Source organism: Suncus etruscus, chromosome 11 (assembly GCF_024139225.1).
Source record: "Suncus etruscus isolate mSunEtr1 chromosome 11, mSunEtr1.pri.cur, whole genome shotgun sequence".
Taxonomy (NCBI): Eukaryota; Metazoa; Chordata; class Mammalia; order Eulipotyphla; family Soricidae; genus Suncus; species Suncus etruscus.
In genome coordinates this window covers 43,800,810-43,824,074 of record NC_064858.1, presented here as the reverse complement: position 1 = coordinate 43,824,074, position 23,265 = coordinate 43,800,810, and the positions used below count along the sequence as shown (strand labels likewise).

The window sequence follows — 23,265 nt, the reverse complement described above, 5'->3', positions numbered from 1 at the left end:
ACTGTTCTCCCAACTCTACAAACTAATAGTTAAGCCACCATCATCTCTTGGACTTGTGCTATAATAGCCTCCTACTTGATCATTTTTTAATCCACTATTTAATGTTCACACAATTTAAAGGTATTTGTAGAAAGTGGATATATATATATATATATATATTTTTGGTTTTTGGTTTTGGGGTCACACCTGGCGGTGCTCAGGGGTGACTCTTGGCTGTCTGCTCAGAAATAGCTCCTGGCAGGCACAGGGGACCATATGGGACACCGGGATTTAAACCAATCACCTTTGGTCCTGGATCACCTGCTTGCAAGGCAAACGCCGCTGTGCTATCTCTTGGGGCCCACCACTATCTTGCTTTAAAAATTTGTGGTTGAGAAGCCATAGAGTGGGGAGGGCACTTGCCTTACACACTGTCACCCGGGTTCTATCTCTGGTATCTTATATGGTCCCCTGAGCTTGCCAAGAGTGATTCCTAAGTGCAAGCCAGGAAGGAATAACCCCTGAGGAAAAAAGCTATTGTTGCCAGTCTTTCTTCAAGGTATTTTGTCTATTGTTGCACTGCCAGTCTCCCTTCAAGGTATTTTGTCTATTGTTGTACTGCACTGGAAGTTTGCTGAATGTAGGGCTCATTCAGGCTGATTCAAACTGCAAAGGGATCCCTGGAAGTAACCTATATTCAGTTAAAACCTGTTAGGGAACAGACTTTTGTTGTAAAACTTTCAGTATATTTACACTGTGTATGATTGATTATATTAATAGATTATGTTAATTAATAATATTAGTTATAATAATAGCCTACTCAAATGAAGTTAAATGTTGTGTTTTAACTTCACTGTTGACAGTTGGTTATAGCTTGGTTTTATTTATGATGTACAAATTTTATCTACTTTTTTGGTTCTAGGAAATGATCAGTGTCTCAAAAAGAGTAGTTCTGCTTCTCCCCACCAGGGGGTGGTGTACTATTCCAGGGAGCCTAGCTAGAGTACCCTTGGGTGCTCTTAGGTGCTTTCTTTTTTTTTTTTTTTTTTTTTTTTTTTTTTTTTTGGTTTTTGGGCCACACCCGGCGATGCTCAGGGGTTACTCCTGGCTGTCTGCTCAGAAATAGCTCCTGGCAGGCACAGGGGACCATATGGGACACCGGGATTTAAACCAATCACCATTGGTCCTGGACAGCTGCTTGCAAGGCAAACACCGCTGTGCTATCTCTCCGGGCCCTATTAGGTGCTTTCTGTATTTGCTCATGTTAAGAAATTAAAGGTAAATTTGCAAGAGGTCACTGAATGATTTCCTATCACCCCTTCATGGTGCTCAGGATTACTTAAACCTGTGATGTCAAGGATAAGAACGGGTCGGTCATCTCTGAGTTCTAAGCTTTGATTGGCAAGTCTGTTCACTAATCACAACTACTCTAGCTAATTGCTATCTTTATTTTTGTTTATTCTCTCTTAATAGAACTCTAGAAGCTTTAAGTTGATGACTTTGGGCCATCAAAAATCTAAAATGTAGAACTGGAGAGAAAAAATAGCATATAGGGTGTTTGCCTTGTACAGAGTCAATTTAGGTTCAATCCCTAGCACCATGTATGGTCACCCAAGACCGCTCTTAATAAGTCCTGAGCACAGTTGGTTTAAAAATTCTAAAATGGTCTCTGAACTGCTTTATTAAAGTGCCATGTGTAAATCCACATTGTGTAAATTAGCACTGTGTGTAGATTTGACTATTTGACAGAATCATTCATCTTAGAAGACTTAACTTGACAGGGCAAAAGCAGTAAAATTGTTGTTCATCCAACTCTTTCTTAACTTTCCAATTTTTACTCTATGCAATGAACGACTCTGACTTATAAGAGCCTTCTTCCCTTTTGGTCACAGGAGTTCTGTCATCTCATGCCATTAAGATTGTTGCCTCTGAACCTTGTAAATCAGGGCTTGGTCATAGAGAATGAGACCCACACACATGGACTGTCAGAACTCTAGGTCAAAAGTGAGGCCGACCTTTCACTCTTCACAGTGTCATCCCAGCAGGTGGGCTGTGGTTGGTAGAGATGCCAAGGACATTGAGTGAGCACCTTAGCATTCAAGAGATACATGGAAGTCAGGGCCTGGTGTCAGAAAGGCCCTTCAGATATGCTCATTTTCTTTTTTTTGGGGGGGGGGGTTGGGCCACAACCATTTGATGCTCAGGGGTTACTCCTGGCCAAGAGCTCAGAAATTGCCCCTGGCCTGGGGGGGCCATATGGGACGCTGGGGGATCGAACTGCGGTCACGATCTTTCCTTGGCTAGCGCTTGCAAGGCAGACACCTTACCTCTAGCATCACCTCGTCGGCCCCAAATATGCTCATTTTCTATTCGACATTTTTCTATGCTGCCCTATTTCTTTTTTTATATATATAATAATAATTTTTATTTTGAACAAAGTGGATTACATATCTTTTACAGTAATATTTTAGGTACATATTAACATTGAATTAGGGGATTCCCATCACCACCCTTCTTCCACCCTTGTTCCCAGCTTGCATTCCATATCCCTCTCCCTTACCCCCGGGGCTGCTAGTGTAAGTGGTTCCCTCTGTGTCTAGCTTGTAACAGATATTTTTTTGGAAACTTTTTTTTCTTTATTTAAACATCTTGATAACATATATGATTGTGATAGTAAAGTGGAGACCAGTTGCACTAGCATACTGGGGGGTAGAGGAGGGAGATATGGAATGCATACTGGAAACAGGGGCAGAGGGAGGACAGCACTGGTGGTGGGAATGCCCCTCATTCATTGTCACTGTGTACCATAAATGATGCAGTGAAAGATTTGTAATGCACTTTGGTCACAATAAAAATTTAAAAAAAAAAAAAAGAAAGAAAGAACTACACAGAGAACTACCATAATCATGTGAATGAATGAGGGAACTGGAAAGCCTGTCTAGAGTACAGGTGGGGGTGGGGTGGAATGGAGGGAGATTTGGGACATTGGTAGTAGGAATGTTGCACTGGTGAAGGGGGTGTTCTTTACATGCTGCCCTATTTCTAAAAGACCTTAAATAGTCGTACTCTATTCTTGTCTGCTGCATTTTTGCAGCCAGTAGATTTTTGTTAACTTAGTTTTTTCCTGCTCATTATTTCCTGGATGCACACTTAAAATTCTTTGCATTCTAATTTCTAAATGATTTTATCTAGGAAGCATAGCCTAGCCTTGGGGTTTTTTGTTGTTAGGTGAATGAATTCCCACATTATATTGTTAGTCTGTTTCAACTGGACCTGTTTCTTCCATTGGAAATTAATTCTAAAAGTAAAACTTGAAAGATCATCCTGTCTCATTCACAGATTTTGTAATCTGTAAATCTATTTATTAATTCAGGTATAGCAGGCATTTTTATTAGAGAATTTCTCAGAGCTTGTAATAGATTAATTTTTCATTGTACAAAAATTTCGTTGATTAAACTTGCACTGATTGTAGAAGGTACATCAAATAATTATATCTTTATATATTTTTCCAGTATGAGAGGGAGAGAGCATTGTTAGATAAAGGTCAGGGAAATGTTAAATTCCAGTAGAATAGCAAAAAAAACTGATAATGTAATCATAAGCAGTCTGTGCTTTTGATGATAGTGCAATAAAAAAATGAGTAGTTTGGAAATTAAAACTGTGTCATCCAGTGTTGAGTTTTTTACTTGAAGTATTCTTTAAAGCATGGGACATGTTAGCCAGTTCAGAATTTAGCCAGTGACTTAAATTCTGTATATTTAGTATAGTGCATCTAAAAACTTTATTATATATTGTTAATGAAAATCTAATGGATAATAAGTGATATACTCTGAATAAAAGTGCTTTTATTTTAAGTAGTAAAGCTATTTACTGAAAATATTTTTTCTTCCTAGGTTTAAGTGGAAATCCTGCAGATATAGAAAGAAGACAAGCAGTGTTTGGAAAGAATTTTATACCTCCTAAAAAGCCAAAAACCTTTCTTCAGTTAGTATGGGAAGCATTGCAAGATGTCACTTTAATCATATTAGAAATTGCAGCCATAGTATCATTGGGCCTTTCTTTTTATCAACCTCCAGAAGGAGACAATGCACGTAAGTAAATTGGAAGAGGGGAGCATTCTGTGGGACATTAAATTTAGTGTATTTCCTTATAAATAACTAGTAGGCTCAAATTTATGATATATATGGTGCTTTAATCATTTTTTAAAAATATTGTTGCAAGTAATTTTCACAATAACCTTATAAGATATTGTCAACTCCATTTTAAAGCAAAACATTGGGTTTAAGAGCCTACCTATATATCCCTAAATATCTAACAAGGAGCTAAATCGTAGATATAATGGTCTGCGCCATCATGATTTTTTTCAAGTTCTTGACAACACTAGTATAAAATCATTACAGTTTTTAATTTTGGGAACCGAATTTAGGAAATCAGTTATGAAAGCAAAGTTTTGTCCCTCCTCATCTATGATTTTTATGGTTCTTATCTTGTGTTATATATGTGATGCACCGTATAGAAATGTTTATAATACAATGTGTCTTCACCAATGGAAAGATACATTATAGAAAGATAGATTGCTCTCATTTGTAGATGCAAATGGTTTGATTTTTCTGCCCTTTTGTTTGTATGACCTTCGTTTCTCTTTTCAATTTCTTTTATTTAAAAAGTTAAAAAAAATTTTTTTAATGGTAATATGGTACAAACCTAGCTTGGATTTTGATCACTGTGTTTAAGGAGCTATGGATTAAACCCATTTTATTTTAAATGGGAGGTGTTTGACCAAAATATTTTTGTTAATGAAAGCTTGTTTTTATGCTCTTCAACTTGTATAGTATTTAATAAATACTTGCAGCTATAAAAATTGCACTACATAACCATTTTAATTATAATTATGATTATTCATTATTTAATAATTCCTTTAGGGACTGGGGAATGTGGCTCAGTAGAAAAACAAATTCTTCTTATTTTGGAACTCTGGCTTCTGTCTTTGATTTTAAAAACTAAAATGGGCCAGGGCAATAGCACAGCCAGTCAATGGAGCATTTACTTTACACCTAGCCAACTGTGTTCAATCCCTGGCATCCTGTAGGGTCCTTAAGTCTACCAGAAGTGATTCCTGTGTACAGAGCCAAGCATATAACCCAACTGTTTTTGGGTGGGGCCCAAAAAAATGGAAAAAAAGATTAAGAGGCAAATCTAGATTTTGAGGAATTTGGCAACATTTTTTTTTGTACAAGTATTGATATTATTGTAAATCACAGTTCCTAGCTGAAAAAATATCTAGAAGTTGTTAACAAGATGTATAAAGGTATTTTTGCTCCCCAGTGAAAAAAATAGTATTAAATTTATGAGCATTATGTATCTTCAGAATATACTTTTATGCTTAAAAGTAGTATTCTGCTTTTATATGAAAATATTACGGTTTTATAACTATAAATCTATAGTTACTGCTAAATCTCTCTAAGAGTCAAATATTAGATGAGATGAGAGCGAGGTAGAGGTAAGGCACTTGCTTTTATTTTTGGCAAAACAACTGTTTAATGAACTTTTAACTTAATACGTGTTAATTTTTATTTATTGCAACTTTTATGTAATCATGGTGCTTAAATAAAGATATTATAAAAAAAAGATAGACACATAAAATTTTAGGAAGGTGGACTACATTGTGCACCAGAGACCATTTTTATATCTTTGGATAGGAAATTAGGAGAGGAAGTCACATAAGAAAACATAAGTGACATAAAAGGCACTTGCTTTGCATGCAGCCAGTCCTGGTTGGATCCTGGCCCCACAAATCCCTTCCCTCCCCTGCAGCACCTTTAAGGGGGGATTCCTGAGCACAGCAAGGAGGAAGGCTTAGACACTGTCAACTGGGCCAGAGAAACAAACCAAAAATATCAAGCATGAAACCCAGAGCCCCACATGTAAGCCAAGAGCTTACATGTATTTGATTATACTTCTTTAGTAACTTAGGGCTTCCCCCTTGAAAATCCTCTGAAAATTTATTATTATCAGTTTTTTTTAATGATTCTATTTCTTAGAAGTATTTTACTGCTACCTATTTCAAAATCATTCTAATTTAACCTATATATGTATTGGAATTAGATATGAAATGAAATAGTCCATATTTATTTATTTATTTGAAATACTTGCCTTTAATTTTAAATTACATTTTAATTTAAAAATGAGAATTCAGGCCAAGGATGTAGGTCAGCAATAGAGAGTAATTGCCTTATGTTTTTAAAACCTGAATTTGATGCTCATACTACAAAATGGAAAAATTGGAAAAGTCTATAATGAACTTAATAGTGCCTTCTCTTTTTACCTCTGAAATGATCTTTAAATTTTATTGGCTGTTGACCATATCAGGAGAAATTCTGAGCACATTCTTGTTGTTGTTGTTATTTGCTCACACCTAGCCTTGCTTGGGTTATTCTTGGTTCTGTACACAGAAATCACTCCTGGTGGGCTAGGGGACCATATGGGATGCCAGGGTCAGCCAAGTGCAAGGGAAAAAAACCTATCTGCTGTGCTATGGCTCTGGCCTCTTTGAGCATTTTTATTTCAAAATAATGTATTTATGAATTCTATGATTATAACCCCATATATTTTAACCATTATTCAACTATCAAAATTAGATTAATAGGCTATATTAATTTTTATAAACCAGACACTTTGTAGTAACATGATTATAATACAAAACAATTTTTTCTCATTTTAATTTAACTTCATTTGGATATTACTTACTTCAGAAGTTGATCATATCTAGTAGCTGAAAAAAAATCTTACTATGTAAATCCAAGTGGACAAAGTTACCCATTAAAATCATATGGCATATTTTCACTCTCCATCAATTGTATAAAAGTTTATGTTGAAATATGACTGATAAATTCTACCTTCTGATATCAGTTTGTTATTCTGGCACAGTTTTAAGATACTGCATTTTCATATATCTAACAAATAAAAACAAGCTCCACTGAAAACATATTTGGAAGGCAGTATTGTTTCTTTACCTCCATGTTAAGCAGATAGGTGGGTGACAAGGAATTTTAACTTGCATCTAGTCAGAGTTCAGAGGCCTGACTCCAATTCCCTAGGCCCAAAGAGGTCTGAAGGGAAAGCTATGCTCGTGTGTATTCTGCATTTTTTGGTTTTGGGGGAAGTTTGTTTGTTTTTTTTGGTTGTTTTGGGTTTGGTTTGATTTTTGTGTTGGATAGTGAGTGCTACTTCTTTCCTTTAGCTCTCAGGTTTCAGCTCAATTTTCTGATAAATAATTTTTTAGGGGGGCCCACACCAGGCAGTGCTCAGGGTTACTCCTGGCTCTGTGCTCAGAATTTACTCTTGGCAGGCTCAGGGGACAATATGAGATGCTGAGACTCAAACCCAGGTCTGGTCTGTTCCAGGTCAGCCATATCCAAGGCAAATGTCCTACCACTGTGCTATCGCTCTGGTCCTTTGATAAATAATTTTACATTGGTTTGCAGTAGAATGCACCCTGTATGTGAAAATAAAAATACCCAGTGTTCGTATACCTCCACTTATGTGGAAACATGGCTACAATATTAACTTAGAAATAAAGCTCTCCAAACAAACTGAAGATGGCAAGATTATCCATTGAGCTTACCAGTTCCCCATTCACATAAACAAATAACTTGAAATTAAGTAAGCTTACTTACTTAATTACGGTATATTATTCTCTCTCTTGTTTTATTATATATTTCAAAATGCTGGCCATGGCTCATTTGATTTTAGACCCACAAATAAATTATAGCCCAAGGTCCAGAAAGCACTATTTCATTCTTTATTCATCTTATTGATATTATAGTTCTGAATTTTGGGGTTTTCTCTCTTATCTCCTAACTTTTTTTCTTGACTTTCTGCTATAGAACCTTTGTACTGACTAATCTGCTTGTCAAAGCATCCCTTAAACCTATATGAAAAAGTTATTTCCCTTTTATAATTTGCCACCTAGTTCCAATATCTTGTATACCCTCAGAAGGGTATCTGTTCACTCAAACAGAACCCTCTTTCTGCATTTGCTTCATCATGTCTTATTTTCTTCATGGCACTTGAATATAAAGTTCATTGTGTTACTGTCTGGATTCTTTGTGTACCTTCCTACTATGTCTTAATCACACATTTATCTCTATGTAACTCTTAAAAATGGCATAATGGCATCAGTCACCCATAGTGAGGTGCCTTGATAGTTGAATAAATGAGCAGCAATTTGTTTAACTTTCCATTTATAAAAGCCAAGTGTTGATCATGCTGCTGTAAGACAAATACATGTATGTGAGCATGACTTTTGGGTTGTACATCATACTCACCTTTTTCATCTATGTCTCATCTATACATGTTACCATCATAGTAACTACTCTGTTTGAAGACACTGGGGACATCTCTGTCCCTACTTGACAGGTCATCTCTCACTCCAGAGTACATGAGGTTATCCTAATTTTACCAATAAAGAAGCTGAGTCTCAAAAAAATTAATAATAATAATAATAATAAAACAAGTAACATAATCTAGGGTAAAGATTTAATCTTATTCATGTCCTTAATCTTACTAGTGCTCCATACTGCCACCTTATTTTGAGATTGTAATTCTTCAGAGAAAGGGGAAATGATAGTCATATAGTCAGTGTGTATACATATGTGTGTTTGTTGAATAGGTGTAAAATAAATAGCTCTAAGTAAAAAAATAAGCTGTACATTTATCATAATTCTTACTTGTCTGTTAAAATCAATTTATGATCTTGTAAATCTGTATGATTTGGGTTTTTTTTTTCTCTGAATAGTTTGTGGGGAAGTTTCTGTGGGAGAGGAAGAAGGTGAAGGTGAAACGGGTTGGATCGAAGGTGCTGCAATCCTCCTGTCTGTGGTGTGTGTGGTGCTGGTAACAGCCTTCAATGACTGGAGTAAGGAAAAGCAGTTCCGGGGTTTGCAGAGTCGGATTGAGCAGGAGCAGAAGTTCACCGTCATCAGGGGTGGCCAAGTTATCCAGATACCTGTGGCTGACATCACTGTTGGTGATATCGCGCAAGTGAAATATGGTGAGAGTCAGGAGAAGGGGATGTTTTCTTCCACCTGAGGGGAGTGGTTCTTTCTTCCGTTGTGTTGATGGTTTCCCTTGCCCTTTCTCTGTTTTAGGTGATCTTCTTCCAGCTGATGGCATCCTGATTCAAGGCAACGATCTGAAAATTGACGAGAGCTCATTGACTGGTGAATCTGATCACGTTAAGAAATCTTTAGATAAAGATCCCTTACTTTTGTCAGGTACGACTTTCCTAAAGAACTGTGAATGTTCTCCTCCTTTGCCATTGCTAGAAGATATAGTTTTGCTAAGAGCCAGAGGTATCAGGAATATTGTACATACGTTAGCTTTTGCCTCAGTAATCCTTAAAAGGGCTTGTTGTTGATGTTCTTCGGCTGAGACTCTAGAGTCCTGTTTGTTTTTTAGTTTGTTTGTTTTGGGGCCATACCCGGCAACCACTCAGGGGTTATTCCTAGCTCTGCTCAGAAATCGCTCCTGGCAGGCTCAGGGACAAGATGGGATGCCAGGGATCCAACCCAGGTCAACAAATGCCCTACTCGCTGTGCTATTGTTCTGGCCCCAAGAGAGTCTTTTTTTGTTTGTTTGTTTTTTGTTTTTTGTTTTTGGGCCACACCCGGCGATGCTCAGGAGTTACTCCTGGCTGTCTGCTCAGAAATAGCTCCTGGCAGGCACGGGGGACCATATGGGACCCCGGGATTCGAACCAACTACCTTAGGTCCTGGATCAGCTGCTTGCAAGGCAAACACCGCTGTGCTATTTCTCCAGGCCCGAGAGTCACTTTTTTTTAAAGTGAGGAACCTGACTTCATAAAAGTCAAGAGACTTAGAAGTCTCGTATAGTTAATGATAATGGTAAAATAGAAAACATGGTAAATAAAAAAAAATATATGTGGTAAAATACTAGAAAGAGAATGATATCTTTTATTTATTTTAACCACATGTAGTCTTAAAGCCTCTTGAAGTGTGTACTATTATAGAAGGAATTTTTTTATTGAATCGAGTTAAAACTTTACAAAGTTCTGATGAGGATTCGGAATACAATGTTCCAGCACTAGTCCTTCACCAATGTCCCCAGTGTCCCTGCCACTATGCTGAGCACTTTTTTCCTCCACTATCATCTTTCTTTTTCTTCCCTGACCCCACCCTAGAGGCCAGCTTCTTGCTCAATACCAGGTCTCATGGTCTTTGTTTCAACTGATGAGTATCTGTTGTTCCATTACTGTGTTTTTTGGGGGGAGAGGACATACCAAGCAATGCTCAGGTTACTGCTCTGTCTCTGCACTCAGAAATCGCTCCTGGTAGGGTTGGGGAACCACATGGTTGCTGGGATCGAACCCAGGTTTGCCACATGCTAGACAAATGCCCTACCTGCTGTGCGATTGTTCTGCATGCATCCACTACTGTGTTTTTTAATATTCCACATATGACATCATTCTGTGTGTCCCTCTCCTTCTAACTTCACTCATCATAATACTCCCAGACTTGTCCACATAATACCAGATGACAGGGCTTCTGGCCGAGTAGTAGTCCATCATATAGATGTGCCACTGCTTCTTTATCCACTTGTTTGTTACTGAGTTGTTTCCTGATTCTGGCTATTGTGGTGTATAGTGCTACAATGAAAACAGGAGTGCAGATGTCTTTTCTGCATTGTTATTTAGGGCCCTTGAGGGATATGCCAAGGTCATTTGGAAGCTCAATTTTTAGGGTTATTTTTGAGGAATGTCCATATTGTATCCCAAATGATTGAGCCAGTTGAGACTCAGCAGCAGTGAATAAAGTCCCATTTCCCTACATCACACCAGCATGGTTGTTTTTATTTTTAATGGGGTAAGGGATATCTCATTGCTATTTTGATTGTACCTCCCTGATAATTAATAATGCAGGGCATTTGTTCACATGCCTTTTGACTATTGTATTAAAAATGTATCTAAACAAAGTAGTTAATTTTTATAATGATCTTTAATACAAAGTATTTTTAAGAACTAATTTTTTTTGTTTGTTTGTTTGTTTTTGTTTTTGGGCCACACCCAGCGGTGTTCAGGAGTTATTCCTGGCTGTCTGCTCAGAAATAGCTCCTGGCAGGCATGGGGGACCATATGGGACACCGGGATTTGAACCAACCACCTTTGGTCCTGGATCGGCTGCTTGCTAGGCAAACATCGCTGTGCTATCTCTCCGGGCCCAAGAACTAATTTTTAAAAACTTTAAAATTAACCTATTTCACTTCCTTCATTTAACTCCTGAGTTATGTGTGAGCTATGAATGATTTCTCTAGAATTATATGACTAATCAACAGCTTATGTAGAACACATCTTCTAGGTAGAATTCTGTTTACATGTGATTAAGACAAAAAATTTAGGCTTTTTCCACTCTTGAGAATCCTGTGTTCATTCTGAACATGTATTTCTCTTTTTCTCTTCATACTTCTCTAAGTGAATTTCTTTCAATAAATACTATTTTACGTCACTTAAAAGAAATGCGGGCCCGGAGAGATAGCATGGAGGTAAGGCATTTGCCTTTCATGCAGAAGGACGGTGGTTCGAATCCCGGCATCCCAAATGGTCCCCCGGGTCTGCCGGGGACGATTTCTTTTTTCTTTCTCTTTTTCTTTTTTTTACAGTAGCAAGCAAATTTGTGAAAATTATTGCATCTACAGTGAAATTAATACAATGGCAAGTGGTTTAGTAAACTCTTGTTAGTTGTTCATTTTGTTAAACTGGTGTGTTTCTCTAGGGATCACAGCATGAAACAAATGAAATTGTCCAGGAATTCAAAGCACTATTACTAATACTGCAGTATTAGATTACTCCTTGTTTTACCCAAAACAAAGATCATCCCTGGTTTCTTTGTATCTGTTTGTTTACAAAACTTGGTTTTACCCAGAAACAGAGATGGTTTTACAAGTCTCAAGCATACCTGGGTGGGACTGGCTCAGCATAGGCCTACTGTCCTTATTCCACTGCCCATGGGTGGACTCTGTTCTCAAAAAAATGACAGTTCTGGGGCCGGAGAGATAGCACAATGGTGTAGGGCATTTGCCTTACATGTGGCTGACCCGGGACAGACCTCCTTCAATTCCTGGCATCCCGTATGGTTCCCCGAGCCTACCAGGCGCAATTTCTGAGTGCAGAGCCAGGAGTAACCCCTGAGCGCTAATGGTTGTGGCCCCTAAACAAAAAACAAATAAACAAAAATCATTTATTTAAAAATAAATGACGGTTCTAGTAGGCAGCTTGCTTTCAACAGGAGGCAGAAGAATGCTAGACTACATGTGTTTCATCCTCAGCCTGGTTTAGATCATTTAGTGCACCAACCCTGCTCCACATCCTCCTTCCCTGTGGGATTATGGCATGTGGATTTATTCACACTGCAGCTTTTGTAGAGCATGTTCTCAGATGCCAGGCCTCTCATAAGGAGGATGCACAGAGGGTGCCTATACTTGTGCCAAATATCAGCCCAAATATTGGAGAACCTGAAGTTTGGTCAGATTGGTATCCCTGAAGTGAACTGTAGAGGAGTAGTGAGGCAGGGCTATAGGCAAAACGGTGAGATTGTCTGTGATGGATGCAACAGGTGTGGTTTCAGCATGGCAGGGGCTTGGCCTGCCCTCTTCTCGAGATTGCCAGCTTTCTGAAGTGTGACTGATGTACCCAGGATATTTTCATGGCTTGGTTTTCACATCTCTTTTCAAGAAGAGTGATTCTCTGGAGCTGGCCCAGTAGGAAGGAACATGGTGACTGCATTTGGATTTATAGCTTGATTTCTTTTTCTTTATTTAAATATCTTGATTACAAATATGATTGTGATTAGGTTTCAGTCATGTAAAGAACACCGCCCTTCACCAGTGCAACATTCCCACTACCAATGTCTCAGAGCCAGGAGGAACCCCTGAGCGCTGCCGGGTGTGACCCAAAAAAAAAAAAAAAAAAAAAAAGGAAAGAAATGCGTTCCTTTCTGCATCGGCACATTAAAATGGGGAGATTTCATGAATAGAAACAAGTTCTTATCTAATAGGAACCAGGACCCATAAATTTTATAATACAGGGCGTCTTCTACCCTGAACATTTGTCATGAGGATTAGACCTCATGTGATCGGACATCAAACGTCCATCCCTGAACCCTCAATCTCAATCTTAAAACTGGCACAGTTCCCTACAGCAGCACCAGGAATCAAACTGCGGAGTTTGTTACTGCTCCAGCACTAACTTGCACCAGGGTAGGTTCATACGACACCCTGATGATGAGGAAACAGCAACAACTTGATCTAAGGGCAGGCTGTCCTACCTCATTACCTAATGGTTAGATGAAATCAGAAGATATTCAGTACTAAGATCACTAATTACAGAAGACTGATTACTGAGCAGAACTTTTCCTGAGACCATAAAGAAAGACTCTATCCTAGACATTGTTTTAGGATCTGTCCAAAAGCCAAGATCTCTAATTACAGAGGACAGACTTTGACAATCACAACTGAGCAAAACATTTCCTGGCACCATAAAGAAAGACCTTGGGGTTTGACAATGAACATGCTCAGAGCATGTAGTCAGTCTCATGACAGTGTGCTTCAGGGGTGGAGACACCCTATATTTCTGAGGCCAGGAGGATTTTCTTTCTAATTTCCCCAATACTTACTGTGCCTATGCAAAAAAAGAAAAAAAATGAAAATAAAAATAAAAACCTGCCACACCAGCCCTCATTTTCTTTTTTTCTTCTTTTAAATTTATATTTGTAGCTTCCAGACAGGGGCTACTGCCCACTTTCCTTTTCCTTTTTTTTTTTTTTAACAGAACCATAGAACATGAATCATCTTGTTCTGCCTTATATTTCTATGGCTTTCTACAAATTGAGTGGGGGAAAGTGGATGGTACCAGGGGCAAAGTGGTCTAATGAGCATTGAGTGGAAATAAAAAATGATCAGACCAAATACCCAACTCAAAGTCAACGACATAGAATCAAGAGACCCAAGCTGTAACAAGCTATACACAAAAGGAACCTGTTTATACTAGCAGTTCAGGGGGCTATGAGTGGAAATATGGGATGCATACTGGGAACAGTGGCAGAGGGATGTCAACATTGATAATGAGGATTGCCCTAATTCATTCTGACTATGTACCTTAAATGTAATTGTAAAAGACTTGTAATTCACATTGGTCTCAATAAAAATCATTTTGAAAAGAAAGGAAAATGGAGAAACGCCAGACACTCTGAGACTGGAGCAGGAAAGTGTTTGTATTGGTAAAGCTGCTGTTTGCCAAGTGGAAGATGGGTCTTAGTTAGGGAAGTTCTTATTTAGCCTGGCTAATACCATGATTGGGAAGGAAGGGGAAGAAATACAAGGAAAATTGCAAGGTATCCTCTAAATTGCTTACTGAAAGGACTCCAGAGTACAATAGCTAGGTTCCAAAAGCATTGTTGTTTTTTGAGTGGGATCTGTAGTGTTCTGGCATAGTGTGTTCAGGGGATCATGTGGCATTGAAGATTGAGTTTGGGCCCCTTAACTGTGTAGAGCATGATTTCTAGTACATTGAGCCATTTCTCTTGCTTTGGATTCTGTTTCCACTCTTACTTTTCTAATATTATTATTGCTCTTATAAAATTGCTTATAAGACATTGTTTTTAATAGATCAGATTCAATTTTGCTAGGATTTGGAAGAAGCAAAATGTTGCCTGTTAGTCTTCTGGGAAATTAGCAGATATTAATAGAAGGTTAACATTTTATACCTTGTAAGGAGATTACCTGCTAATCTATTTAATAACTTAGCAGCTGTACTTTTTTGGCTCTTCTCGGAGAACTTTGCCTTTCATTGGTTGAATATGATTTAGCTGAAACCAAAGTCAGGGCCATAAAAAAGCTCAGTTAAGTTAAAGTCAGTCTGATAGCACATATCTTTACTATTTCTTCGTTCACGTTTGCAAACATATGGGGCCAGGGAAGTATGACAGGAGTTAAGGTGCTTGTCTTACATGCAGCCAACCTGAGTTAGACTCTCAAACATCACATATGGCCCTGTGCACAGTCCTAAATGGTGCCAGGTACAGTTCAGATACGAAAAAGAAAACAACAGGCTTTGCAAATAGTGCTAATTGGTATACTGTAAAAACATTCCAACACTAAAACTCAGAGGACTGCATATTTACACATTTCTAAGTACCATTGTGAAAAGGGGAAAATTACAATTGTAGATTTGCATTTCTTTATACAAGACTTGTGATGTTGGGGCTATAGAGATACTGCACAATGGTAGGGCATTTGCCTTGCATGCAGCCAATTCGGCACTGATGGTGGTTCGAATCCCAGCATCCCCTGTGCGATTTCTGAGCCATGAGAACCCCTAAGCACCGCTGGGTATGACCACCGCCAAAAAATAAAAAAAAGACTTACGATGTATATTTCTATAGTTTTATACCCCAAGAACATTCACACCTTTTTTATTTAATTGGTATGCTTATAATTCATTCTGACTCTGTCAGAAACATAATTACAAGGTACTTAAATAAAATATATACTTAGTTTACTTATTTTCTTGCAATATTTCTAAGAAATAAACCAATGTTGACCAAATGTTATCTATACTCTTTACAAAGGATAACAAATGTAAATAGTCATATTTTCTCATCATAGAGTAACTGAGCCACTATATTTGGAGAGTGTGACCACAGTATTCTGTGTTTTGTGTAGAGAGACACCTTTCAGTGCCCAAGGTTACTCTGGTGCAGGCATTCAACCCCAGCTGACATTTTTGAACCTTCACCCTGAACCCTCCTTTGGCCTTTTTGCCTTTTATATTTGATGGACTTCTTTGCACACTTACTTGTTAACATTGTGTACATTTAGCTTATTTACAAAATGCTTAACTTTGCAAGTTGAAGTACTTCAACTAAAATTTTCCCTTTTTAATGTTTAAACAAACTCAGGTTCCTTACCCACCGAATATACTAGTTGTCATGAGAACCTGGTATTTTCCCATGTGTAAGGAGAGACTGAAATAACTTTGTAGAGGCCCTTATCACAATATGGGTGGGAATTGAGGTTGTTGTTTTTGGGGGTTTTCTTTTTCTTTTCTTTTTGCATTTATTTCTCTAATCTAAAAAATGTTCTAAAAACACAAAATGCATTTATTTTTAAACTTATTTTCATGATACCATCACTCACTACTGTTCTTGACTTCTTAAATTTATAGTTTTTATTTAAGTGCTTTATTCAATTAGATTAGCAGTAGGGAAATGACCCAGAAGAAAAGCTGTTAATTTTGCCTGAGCACATTAACTACCTCCCTGTGGTACGGAACATTAAAAATAAAAATTAAAATCTGACAAAAGCCAAAATTGTTAAAAGGAACATACCGTCTTTTACACATAGTTCTTACTCATTATTATTACAGTTCCACTACTCTGAATTACTCTTCTTGTTTTCCTGCCATTTTCTCTTGCAAAAGGAGCAAGTGACTAACAAGCTATTCAGAATAGGAAAATGCTAGGAGTTAAAGGAAGAGCAGAGGCCTGCCTAGTGATCCCATCTTCTGAGTGCTATTTTGATGCATTAGATTCTATTGGTTCTGCCAATGTTCATTCTACTGGGACTTGTGAACTGAGACATCAAGCGTTAGAACCATGAAGACCTTGATTTGTTTATTGAATACTTTTTTTTTTTTTTTTTTGGTTTTTGGGCCACACCCGTTGATGCTCAGGGGTTACTCCTGGCTATGTGCTCAGAAGTCGCTCCTGGCTTGGGGGACCATATGGGACACCGGGGGATCGAACCGTGGTCCGTCCAAGGCTAGCGCAGGCAAGGCAGTCACCTTACCTTTAGCGCCACCGCCCGGCCCCTATTGAATACTTTTTTTTTTTAAGTTTTTGGGCCACACCCGGCAGTGCTCAGGGTTTACTCCTGGCTGTCTGCTCAGAAATAGCTCCTGGCAGGCACGGGGGACCATATGGGACACCGGGATTCGAACCAACCACCTTTGGTCCTGGATCGGCTGCTTGCAAGGCAAACACCACTGTGCTATCTCTCCGGGCCCCCTATTGAGTACTTTAAATGAGTTACATTTTGAAAACAACAAAGGATTGAAAAGATATTAAGATGGAGGGGCGTTTTTAATGAATGAAAGAAGATGCAGAGCTGTGGATCCTCTAGTCATAAACTTGAAGAACTTGCAAGAACTGCAGTCAGTGATAAGGAGAATATGGTGTTTGCCCTATGGCTGCACTATCATGACTTTGCTTGATGATTTAATGATTGAAAAATCTTGAGCACATTTCTCGAAGAAATAATATCTTCCTTCTGTGAGCACTTGTTGTGAGGGATGGAGATAGAGTCCAGTCTCTCTTTCCTTGCTATGCTCACAGCTTTCGGTAATGACATTTTAAATTATAATGGTACCTGAAAAAGTTTCAAAAATTGGTCTCAAGATAAAGATGTGGACTTGGTAGATCAAGTCAGGCCGAGTCATTTTGATCCATATCCTTGGATAAAACCGAATTTCAGAAAGGTTAGAACTGATTTGAAAGTTTTCACCTTCACATACAAGATAAACCAGCATAGAAGCGATTGTCATAGTGTAGACAGCAGGAATGAAACAATATATTAGGATGGACTAAGGGTTTCATTTGGTTCTACAATTTTACTTTGCTAAATAAGCAATGTATTTCTCAAAGGGACTGGCAACACCAAAAATAAAAATGCTGGATGATACAAGTAAAGTTCATTAATTGTAATTGAGTCCCTACAAAATTCTAGATAGTAAAGTACGTAAGTAGGTTTGTTTGAATCTGACTGTTATATGAAGTATCAGTTACTGTTGTTCTCACTGTATAAATGAGAAATTGGGATGTTACAGTATGTTCAATGTCAACATAGTAAGTATACTTTGAACAGACATGAAAAGTGAAGCATGAACCCCGCAAGAAATTGGGTTCTCTTTCACTGTTAACTGTATTATGTATTGAAGATGCTAACAGTAATGCTACTAATATTTGAAATTAGGTTGGTGGAAGGAAAACATTTTTAAATTATTTTTCTGTTGTAGGTACTCATGTAATGGAAGGCTCTGGGAGAATGGTAGTTACTGCCGTGGGCGTAAATTCTCAAACTGGAATTATCTTTACCTTACTTGGAGCTGGAGGTGAAGAAGAGGAGAAAAAAGAGGAGAAGAAAAAGGAAAAGAAAAGTAAGAATAGTGACGTGCTAATAATTTGCTGTTTAAAAATAGAACATCTATAGCTATATTGTAACCAGATTTGAGCATCTCCTTGACCTGGTTTGGTGTTTTGGTGTTTTTTCTGTTTACTGCCTCATTTTAATCAGCATATCACATTTTAATCTCATTGGCCTTTAATTCTGTTACATTTTGTACTTTTGCATTTCCTACTCTGTTCTTACATAATTGTCTTCAGGAACATTAAGACCAGAATTTTGCTTTCCACACTGTGTTGTTATATACAACCTATAATTAGATGCCAAGATGTATTTTGTGTTGACTTACTGTATTGCTGTCATATTGATCTGTTGTCATTCTACATGCTGTATCATCGGCAAATATGATAGGCATAGTTAATATACAAAGATAGTGTACAAAACTCTTGGGAAACCATGCAGATTTACTCCTTGCCATGAATGTGGGTTAAGTCATTTTGAAAACATCCCTCAGCCAGAGCACTGGAGAGATAGCACTCTGAGTAAGGCATTTACCTTGTGTGCAGCTCTCCAAGGTTCAATCCTGGCATCCAATATGCTCCCTCGAGCCTGCTTGGAGTAAGTTCTGGAATGAATTCTAAGAATTCTAAGCATGACCAGGTGAGACCCACACACACACACACACAAAAAAAGGAAAAAATGAAAGAAAGAAGAAAAGATAATCTTCCTTCTGACCAGAGAACTAGAGAGATAGTACCTTAGGTAAGGTGCTTGCCTTGCTTTCACCCAGTCCAAGATTCAATCTCACACCAAATATGGGCCCCTGAGAAGATCCAGGAATAAGCTCTGAACAACACTGGGTGTGACCCAGACAACAAATAAAAACCCTCCTCCCTCTGTGCCTACATGACTGCTATTCTGACATTTCCTCCCATTCAGTTGATCTCTCTATGGTTTTTTTCCTTTTAATTTTAATTAAGGTCATTTCTTTTACACGATTACTTTGACATCATCTCAGGCTAGTGCCCTGGTAAAACACTTGTTTGCTGTAATTGTAGCAGTGTTTGGAATGTTTCGGTATTTTTTTCCCTTTTGGATTTTCTTCTTTAGCTTGCTTCCCAAATGTGGCAATGTTCTGATTGCAAGTGAGTACAGCAAGACCCACATTGTAGGTCATCCCTTTAGCTCCCAGTAGGCCTCCATCTGCTCCTTGGATTGCCTTTCATTCCTTCCTCACCCCTTCTTACATCTCTGTATTCTTTGCTCAGGGTTCACTCCTAGTGGAGCTCAGGGGGCCACATGTGATGCCACAGGGCTTGCATGGCAAGTGCCTTCCGGACTTGGTGTATTATCTCTTAACCCTCCTTGAGTTACTTAAGACTGGAAAGCAATTTGAAAATAAAATTTATATATTTGTAGTTAAAATTACATATTTATATATTTATATTAGTTATTTACATATTTGGAAACATACTTACTGTTTTACATGCATCATATTATTAACAATATGACATATTAAAGATAATTACTCTTTCATAGTGGTGAGTAAATTGAGGCTTATAAAGGTTACCTAATTTGCTCCAGGTCAGATCTAGTAAGAAATACATTGTTAAATCTTTTTTCAAGAGTTTGAGTCTCTAGTCTGTCCACATACTGTGCTGTGTCCTAATTTATAGGATTAAAGTTAATGGACTCTATTTTTGTTTGTTTGGGGTTTGGGGCAACACCTGGCAGCGCTCAGGATTATTCCTGACTCTTTGCTCAGAAATCAGTCCTTGCAGGGTCAGGAGACCAGATGGGATGCTGGGAATTGAACCTAGGATCATCATGGGTCTGCCATGGGTCTGCCATGTACAAGGCAAACACCCTACGGCTGTGCTATCACTCCGACCTGGACTCTTCTTTTTTTTTTTTTTTTTTTTTAAGGAGACAGCTTGGTTTTTGACCCCACAGTGTCTTTTTCCAGTAAGTATCTTTGTCTTGAGATTTTTAACAAGAGCAGGACTATTCCTGGAATTACTATCTTCTTCATTGTGAACTGCCTTTGATTCTGGTTTGTGTTTTTAGAGCAGTGCACCATTTTTCCATTTGAATTTCCAACCCTTCTCCCATTCCCTTGAATGTTTTGGCATTAACTCCTAAGCAGTTAGGAATCTGTCTCAGTTCCCTTAGTCTGTTCTTTCTCCAAACTCAGTGAAAATATCGAGGTATTCTCTTACTATCTCTTCATCGGTCTCAAGTGTTCCTTCTGGACACAGTGGTGTTCCATGTTTCCAGTCTAAAGATAATTTTCCTTGATAGAGGAGTTGGAAGAAAAAAATGGGGCAAATGGTTCTGCTTCCTCTTCATCATTTTAAATAGTATATTGTCCATTCCCAACAATAGACCCATTCTCTTCCTGATACTTAATGGCTTAAAACTTTCGGGACGTTGTTTTCTTCAAATTAAGTATTTGGGGGAACTAATGTAAATGTGAGTTAAGTACTGGTTTTTGCTACTGTTACTGTCCTGAATCCCGTCTTTAATTTAAATATTGAACAGTTTTTGTCCTTATCTAAGTGCACCTGGGTTCTTGTTTTCTCTGATATTTCTTTGCCCTTTTCTAATTTCTTGAGATTAAACATATTTAACTTGATAATTCTTCCTACCATATGTAATTTTATTACAGCATATAAGAAAGTAAAGAAATTATGAAGAAATCAAGCCAATATAGATTTCCAAATTATTTTTAATTTTTTCTCCATGGGAGTGAACGTCCAGTTTTTGCCTAATCTATACAAATACACATCATTCTGTAACATCTCTCTTATGGGCATGTGAACTATCTTTGCATAATTTAGCATGGCTGTATTCATTTCTTTTGGAAAGCTTTCATTCCCATTTTGTTCCTACAGATAAGAAACAAGATGGAACTATTGAGAATCGAAACAAAGGTAAATTCAGTCAACTTGATAAGTACAATCAACTTGTTCTCATTGTATCCAAAGAGATATCTGCTTTGTATTTTATTTGCCCAAAAGTTGGATGCATGTAGAGTGGAAAATCAATGCTGATTTAGGTGAATCTTTTATCCTTTCAGTGTTAGTTGGGCAACCTGTATAATATTGGTAAGCTTTGAATTATGATTACTGATAGTAAGCTCAGAATAACTCAGATATATAGGCAAACTTTTTTTTAATTATTTTAAAATTGATTCCCATATAATTCAAAAATCTAGGGTTTTTTTTTTTTTTTTTTTTTTTTTAACTTTTTGGGTCACACCCAGCGGTGCTCAGGGGTTACTCCTGGCTGTCTGCTCAAAAATAGCTCCTGGCAGGCCCGGGGGACCATATGGGACACCGGGATTCGAACCAACCACCCTTGGTCCTGGATCGGCTGCTTGCGAGGCAAACGCTGCTGCGCCATCTCTCCGGGCCCGGGTTTTTTAATCTCTGTGAGTCTGTAAGCATATGTACATTTCACTGTACATATGACTATATGATCTACTTTATGGCCATACTTTTTTTCAGAGAGATTATGGTATTTTCACTGTTTTTAAACTGACATAATGCTGGGGAAGAGAGAGTATTTAAAAATTTTAGTCCTTAGCTTAAAGAGCCATTGACTTCATCATAGTAGGCTTAATCCTCATTAACTGTCCACAAGTATTCCCCAAATATCACACAAAAATTTATAACTGAATTGCCGTGTTTTGTTCTCCATGAATAGACACACACAAAGCTGAATATCTAAATATTTTCTAGTTATTATACCTTGAAAATGTAGTAGTAAAATTTACATTTGCACTTAATTGTAGCAAAAGCTCAGGACGGTGCAGCCATGGAAATGCAGCCTCTGAAGAGTGAGGAAGGTGGAGATGGTGATGAAAAAGACAAAAAGAAATCCAATTTGCCAAAAAAAGAAAAATCTGTTCTACAAGGCAAACTTACAAAACTGGCCGTTCAGATTGGCAAAGCAGGTATGCTGTATATATGAAAATTAAGTGTTCTGTTTAATATACACTAACTTTCTACATAAGGTCTTTTTTGTTTGTTTATTTTGACATACTTAAGTCTAGAAATCATTGCTTTAGGGGCAGAGGGTGAGTCAAAAATACTTAATAATCTACATTGCACCAGGCTTTTGTGTTATAATATATCTTCCTAATGCTTCAGGTTAGGGGGTTGGGATCCCTATTCCAAAAAAAAGGACTTGTCTTCTGTCCTGTAACTTTAATCAATGTCCCAGTTATGTTTCACCTCTCAGTTGGCTCAGTTCAAAGTCCTCAACTTGGGGACATAGAAAGGTAGCTAGCAAGAAATAAGATTGTGTGTAGTTTATGTGACAGAGTTTTAATAAAAAGAAACTTTGCCATGCATTTTTGCATATCTTTTCTAACTGAAATGTTTAGTACATCTTTTCTAGTAGTTAAGTTTAAGCAGACTAGTTAAGAGCATCATTCTACTGCCTCCAGTTACCACATTACTATCTGTGGTCACTAGAATGCAGCTGTTCATAGAACTGTGCTTGAGAAAGCAAAAGCAGAGCTATTAGGCAGATACACAGCATGTCCACCAGAAGTGCCATTTTTGAAAGAACATTACAAGGATAATTCTACATATGAATACTATGAAGGTCTCTTCAGTTTATGTTACTATATTGTAGGAAATTAGAAAATATGAGAGTTTTTTTTTATTTGATTCTGTTCTCAAGAAGCTTATTATCTAATAGCAGATAAATGATTTTCATAATGTGTTGCTGAAAGGAAGTACCCTGTTGGAAAGAATGGATTTGAGGTAATGATGATGTTTTGATCTAATAATCTACTGGTTAGATTATCAAACTCAGATAAATTGGACATGCTATATTTTTTTAATTCTAATTTTCTAAAAGACTGAATATTAAAAAGTTAAATTTTGATTTTTGATTTTATCACTCTTTCTTTTCTTTGTTTTTTTGGGGTTTTTTTTTTTTTTTTGGTCACACCCGGCTGTGCTCAGGGGTTACTCCTGGCTCTTCATTCAGAAATTGCTCCTGGCAGGCATGGGGGACCATATGGGATGCTGGGATTCGAACCACCGTCCTTTTGCATGCAAGGCAAATGCCCTACCTCCA

General features: G+C 37.7%; 1 protein-coding gene across 3 annotated transcripts in view; it reads left to right on the top strand.

Moving 5' to 3' along the window:
* ATP2B1 (ATPase plasma membrane Ca2+ transporting 1) overlaps positions 1–23,265 on the top strand; it is a 131,159-nt gene that overhangs the window by 65,817 nt on the left and 42,077 nt on the right. For all 3 annotated transcript variants that reach the window (XM_049783720.1, XM_049783722.1, XM_049783721.1), the window contains exons 3-8: positions 3,873–4,070; positions 8,777–9,031; positions 9,129–9,254; positions 18,065–18,205; positions 21,066–21,104; positions 21,968–22,129. In XM_049783720.1, the coding sequence (XP_049639677.1) occupies positions 3,873–4,070; positions 8,777–9,031; positions 9,129–9,254; positions 18,065–18,205; positions 21,066–21,104; positions 21,968–22,129 (921 nt within the window). The remainder of the gene's footprint in view (positions 1–3,872; positions 4,071–8,776; positions 9,032–9,128; positions 9,255–18,064; positions 18,206–21,065; positions 21,105–21,967; positions 22,130–23,265) is intronic.